The sequence below is a fragment of the Chelonoidis abingdonii genome, chromosome 1 (assembly GCF_003597395.2).
Source record: "Chelonoidis abingdonii isolate Lonesome George chromosome 1, CheloAbing_2.0, whole genome shotgun sequence".
Taxonomy (NCBI): Eukaryota; Metazoa; Chordata; order Testudines; family Testudinidae; genus Chelonoidis; species Chelonoidis abingdonii.
The window spans coordinates 49,405,775-49,411,774 of NC_133769.1; the positions used below are offsets into that span (position 1 = coordinate 49,405,775).

At 36.0% G+C, this 6,000-nt stretch overlaps 1 protein-coding gene across 1 annotated transcript in view; it reads left to right on the forward strand.

The window, feature by feature from the left end:
* Positions 1 to 4,388, forward strand: part of ASZ1 (ankyrin repeat, SAM and basic leucine zipper domain containing 1) — a 99,844-nt gene extending 95,456 nt beyond the window's left edge. Inside the window, exons 11-13 of the mRNA XM_032803948.1 lie at positions 338 to 443; positions 1,277 to 1,390; positions 4,236 to 4,388. Of these exons, the coding sequence (XP_032659839.1) occupies positions 338 to 443; positions 1,277 to 1,390; positions 4,236 to 4,388 (373 nt within the window). The remainder of the gene's footprint in view (positions 1 to 337; positions 444 to 1,276; positions 1,391 to 4,235) is intronic.
* Positions 4,389 to 6,000: the final 1,612 nt, after the last annotated feature.

Here is a 6,000-nt window from a genome sequence, read left to right on the forward strand (position 1 = left end):
ATTTGCATAACAGGGAACACTTAATATTTCCTTTATGTAGCAAATAAGGGGTCTTCCCACTGGTAGGTGTAAAAGACGGGGTAAAGAGGGAAAGCAAAGATTAATGGAAATTAAACTGAGCATCCCTAAAGATTTAGGGGGGTTTGAACTGTTCAGACTTTCAAACTTGTTTTTAATAGCTATAGTGTTCTAGATAACTTTTTATGGGGAAATAGATAAGCTTACTGAATTTTAGTACATATAGAGCTCTATGGGAAGTTGTGCATTTGTAATAATAAAATATTACTTTATTTCTTAATTAAATTGCATATCTTATTATCTTATTTTGTTTTTATAGTGGCGATGAGTTCCTCACTTTTCTTCTGAAACTGAATAGACAGTGTGGTCATCTTACAACTGCTGTGCAAAATATAGTTAACCAGTTACCCACAAACTCTCACAAGGTATTTAACAAAGGAAAATGAAGACTGATCTGGGACAGGGTGGGAGGGTTATGAGTTTAGCTACTAATAAGTGAGAAAATGAACAATAATGGATGTCCATATACAACTTTCTCCTTTTACATAAACTGTATGATAACTAGATAGCATTCTTGCCAGTAGTACTGTACCTTGAAATACCACTTTAAGTTACAACATTTAAAAAAAAAAATCTTAATCAAATTTTTAAGAAGAAAAATTGTTCCTTTCTGCTTGTGCTGTTAAGAGTTTAAATATTTAAATGAAAAGTTCCAGAAAGGGCAGGGGAAGGCTGAAACACAACAGTATGTGCCATGTCATACACAAACCATGTAATTGGAAATGTAGAGTGTTGTGTTTTAAAAAATCTGTTTGTGTTTTGATTTTATCACAACAATATTTAAAATATCAAAATATTTAAAAAGTAGAGAATATTTTGTAAGATTAGACTGACTTAGTTGTTTTTCTTGCTTTGTTTACACCTCTGGAGAAGCACAGAAATATGTACTGCTTGTCTAAATAGTTTGATTATCTTGAGCTTGTATAATGTTTTCGGGATGTTTGAGGGCCTTCAGGCAATATTGCCTACCAGTTGACCTATGTGAGGTAAGATGACATTTTGAATAACTGGCTTGATCTATTAAACTATGTAAGTGATCTAAGTTGAACTATGTACTAAGCTAGTCTCTTCATCAATTTCATATGGTACAGAGTATAAGCATTTTACAGAAATTGTTGTTCATGGTTTAATAGCAATTATATAAAAATCAGAGGGTTTTTTTTCCAGATTTTAAATAACATTGTAAAACTTCTAATAGATAGTACTCGAGTGGGGTCCACCCCAGAGCTTCACTAAAGTTTGTGAGGACTTGGTTGGCAGTGTTGAAGATTTGACTGAAGAAGTTAGCAAACTAAAGGACCTCATGCAAAAGGTGGGTATGTGTCTTAATGAATGTGCTAAACAAAATGCCATAGGCAGATTTCTTAAAACAAATTCTGTACATACTGCCCTATCAGCCAAGTGGTGGCATGTCAGACTGCCACAGAAATGATCTTTAAAACTGTAGTTTGAACATCTGCAAAGGAAAGGAGTTGTAAGACATTTGGAAGTAGAGTGATTGTATTTCTCAAAGAGAAAATGGGATACTGCATGGGGCTAGGCCCCAGGCCCGAGCCGCTACACAAGCCCACCACCAAGCTCGTGTAGCGGCTCTGGCCTGGGGCCTAGCCCCATGCAGTATCCCATTTTCTCTTTCCCACCACTTTCTTGGGCAAGCAGTGAGACACATACTAGATAGGGTGACTGTATTTCCCAAAGGCGGAGGCTGGTATCACTGGCCACACACACCCCCGTCCATTCCTCCACACCCTGCTTTTTTGACAAAAGTGAGCATATGTCCCATTTGCTCTTGCCAACTGATCAAGTTAGCAAGAGCAAACAGGACAAATACCCACTTTTGAAAGAGGGGGAAAAAAGTTGGTAAGGCTGGGACAGGGCTTAAAAAAGGGACTGTCCTGACCAAAACAGGACATATGGTCACCCTATGTGGAGGCAGCAGGGAACTGGGGTTGAGAGGTGGGGTAACTGTTGCTTTGCATCACTCAGCAGTGAATCATCTGGACAATTCGAAAACAATGCTGACAGGCTCTATAAGAAGCTGAGGCCATCTCTTTTGTATTGAAAGGCAGAGATGAGTGAAGCCTTGAGTAGAGGAAAGGATGCTAAAAATGGGGGATATCTTTATGCTCCTTAAGAGCTATTGCAGTATAAACGCCATTCTGTGAACACATAATTAAGATATTGTATGGAAATATTGACTCATGAGGAAGATGTTAGGGTTTTATGTGATGGAATAGGAGGCAATCCAGATATGTCTGTAGAGGTGTCAAAAGAAAAGGGTGGGAGAGGTCAATGCTAGATGTTAGCACTACATCACTCACTCTCAAACCAACATAATGACAAGCTCTTGTCAGACAAGATCACTTTAAGTAATAGGCTGGTAAAAGGAATGAGTGTTGACATTCAGTAAATGGAGCATCAGTGTCAGAAAGGAATCTGTTGCTGAATGAAGTCATGTGGAAGTCAGACAGTGAATATAATACTATTAATGCTCTCTAGTGGTTTAGGTAAATTTAAATGAATGTTAACAGCCTTCGCTTTATAAAACATATAGAACCAAATATGTGAGAGTAGATTTGAAACTGCCACAAAGAACTGCATGGCAGTTGCATGCCCACATTTGTGTATGCAGTACTTGAATACATGTGCAAATAAGTGATTGCACGCCCAGCTCACCAGTTATAGTTGATGTCTAAGGTTGATGTACCAAGTCTTAGAGCCTGGATCAGCTGACTCATATTCATGGGGCTTGGGCTTCAGGGCTATAAAATTGCAGTATAAATATTCAGGCTTGCAGGGAAGCCCAAGATCTGAGAGTCCAAACATCTACACTGCAATTTTATAGCCCCACAGCCCTAGACCCACAAGCCTGAGTCAACTGACCCAGGCCAGCCGTGGCCATGCTGTGGGTCTTTTATCACACTGTAGACATACCCTAAAAGGCAAGTTGCACTTTCAAGTGAAAAATGGTACTGCATGTGCATCGAATTCAAACATTCTCTCACTAGAACCTTTAGGCATGTTCTTTAAACATTTGGCACTTTTAATATTTTAGAAACTATTATTTCTGTTACATTACAGCTATAATCATTACATCATATAATCTGCTCGTTTAGTATCATTCTGAATAACATTTAAACATACTTTTTTGCTTTACATTTTTACTGGCTGTTGTTGAATTGGCATAGGTAATGGTTCTCAACCTATTTACCATAGTGGGCTGCATATGCAGCTCTCTCTGTGTCATGTGGACCGCATCAACACAATATGTATACTACCTGTATGACCCTGAGGATGTCACATGGGTCACAGGTTGCGAACCACTGACATAGAAAGCTCAAATGAAATAACATTTAGTGTGAAAATTAGTTATTTCTAAAACATTTAAGTTAAAATTCATTTTTTTAAATCTAGTAAATATAATTAATATATAAAATTTCCATTTTTTTCCCAGATCTCATTAAATACACAGTTAGCTATAATATATAACTACTTTGTGAAAGTATATATGTGGCTATTAGCCAGTTTTATAATAATTTAATATTCTGGGGATAAAACTCACATTGACCTAAATGGAGCCAGAATTTCACCTTCCGCCTTTACGAGTGTAGAGTTATTATTTGTGGGCCCAATCTTGTAAGGTGCGTAGGACCCTACAAACATAAGATCTCGCCTGTATGCTGACTATAGCTCTGCAGTTGCAGGGAAGTCATTAAAAGCCTCTTTTTGACTAAATATATTTTTACAAATCATGACTCTTGTGATTAAATAGCATAGGCCCTGATCAAATATTGGACATTATTGTTTTTAATCACAGGGTTGTTTTACTGTTATAATGGTTCAGGATGTTTTCTAACAATTGTTAGTTTTGACTCGCCTTTCAGGAATTTTGTTTATTTACAAAAAGATGCTGGTATTTATGCTTCTACTATTTTTATAGTAGCTCTCTGTGAAATAGATAAGATAAAGACCCACTCCTACTCCCAGTGAAATCTGTATATGTTTTGCCATTTATTTTAATGGAAGCAAGATCAAGCCCAGACTTTAACAAGAATAAAATAACATAAATATCTACATTTATATACTGTCTGAAATGCCTTTATGTACTTAAGAAGTTCTCATACACTATTTGAATTATATATTTACATGAATTTCAGCTTCAAAATGGACAGAAGAATGACCCCACTCGTGTGCGACCCCTAAAAAGAACATCTGCCTGGAAGAGTAGATTAATAAAATGGGCGGCAGTAACCCTGTTTGGATTTGGATTTCTCTTTCTTATCACCAAATTAACCTTAAGGAAAGCCTGATTTTATGCATACTTCTAACAAACTTTTTTCTCAAATATGATTCTGTTCAATGTATGGAGCTACAAACCAATTGATAGTAAGAAAAGATATTTGAAGAAGCACATTAAATTCTTAGCTTCATTTCTGAAGAGTTTAAATTTTGTAATGTGTTAAATACTTTCATTTAGAAACAAAATAAAGGTTACAAATTCAGTTCAGCCAATTACATTTATTTGTATCTAAAAGTTTTCTGTACAAAATGGGTATGGCTTGTAAGTATAAACCTTTTCGAAGTTTTGTTTTTATATTTCATTTTTGTAAGAAAATAAAACCATAATTGCTTAGTACTTATTGCTAGTTTCTTTGCCCATTTAGCTGCCATTTATGAATGTGGAACATCTTCAATAATTTGCTATATTGTATATTAGTTATGTATTTGCAACAATAGTGAAATTTATTTTTCCAAGGGCATTTTATCAAAATATTTAAGACAACTTAAGTAGACTTCCCTAAAGACATTCTGTATTTTATAATGCAATATAGTTTCACATCAAAAAATATTTTCCTGTGATTACTATGCCTTTATTTCTTATTTGTTTACCAACAACAATATTGTAGGTATTCTTGTCAAGCATGTAATCATGAAACATCAGTTTGATTTTCCTACCCCACCTCAGTGAGTACTTTCATATCCAATGCTACAAAGCAGTAGATATCATTTAAATATTTAATGTTTGAATGGCACACTTTAGTTTTAGTAAAACTTCTTTTTGGTTCAATATTGTAAAGATTGAATAGATCATAAACACAGCAATCTATTGAGCAAGGTTGAGATGACTAGAACCAGATTAAGCTACCATGTTTACACAGGGATCAAAACCATATTATCTAGAACTGTGTAATATAAATAGGGATGTTGGTTACAAGGTTCTAGCACAGCTCTCCAGATGATTGTGGACAATGATTTTTTTTCCCTTGAACTGTGCTATTCAAACCGTGGCTAAACTGATCTCTTCCCCCAAACAGACAATCAGTGTTAGCATTTTCAACACCATTTGATAATAACAGATACAGATTTACTGGTGCTCAAAAGGATTTAAATGGTAAAGGTTCAGAAAAGTTTGCTGCATGTTTCTACATGCCCACAGTTCTTTACTACAACAGCTCCATATGTATGTTAGAGAACACTGTGTAGTATCTTCCTCAGTGTGTGCGTTTTTGTGTCTTCAGTGAGTGTTTCTACCCATTCTTCATCCTGGTTACTAAAACCATTATTTCCTCGTACATGGTTGATGTTACAAGTATTAACTTACACAGTTGATTCTTGTAGTAATTTACAGCTTGTAATTCTTTCCATACCTTCTTGTTACAAATGGGGAGCATGCTCCTCTGATGAGATGGGGTAAAGGAGAGAGAGCCTAGAAAAGTCAGAGTCCTAGATTCCGTGTGAAATTGAACTATAGCCCTTTGGATTTCAGGGTTGTAGTGCAGAGACCTCTCTTTCCCTGTCCCTATTGCCCCATCCTCTCCAAGGACGGTACAAGGCAAGTTGAGGACATTAATGCTGCTTTGAACATTATTCTTTACCCTCAGGTCCTCTGCAGATTACTGCTTTGAAACTACATTAGGTAGT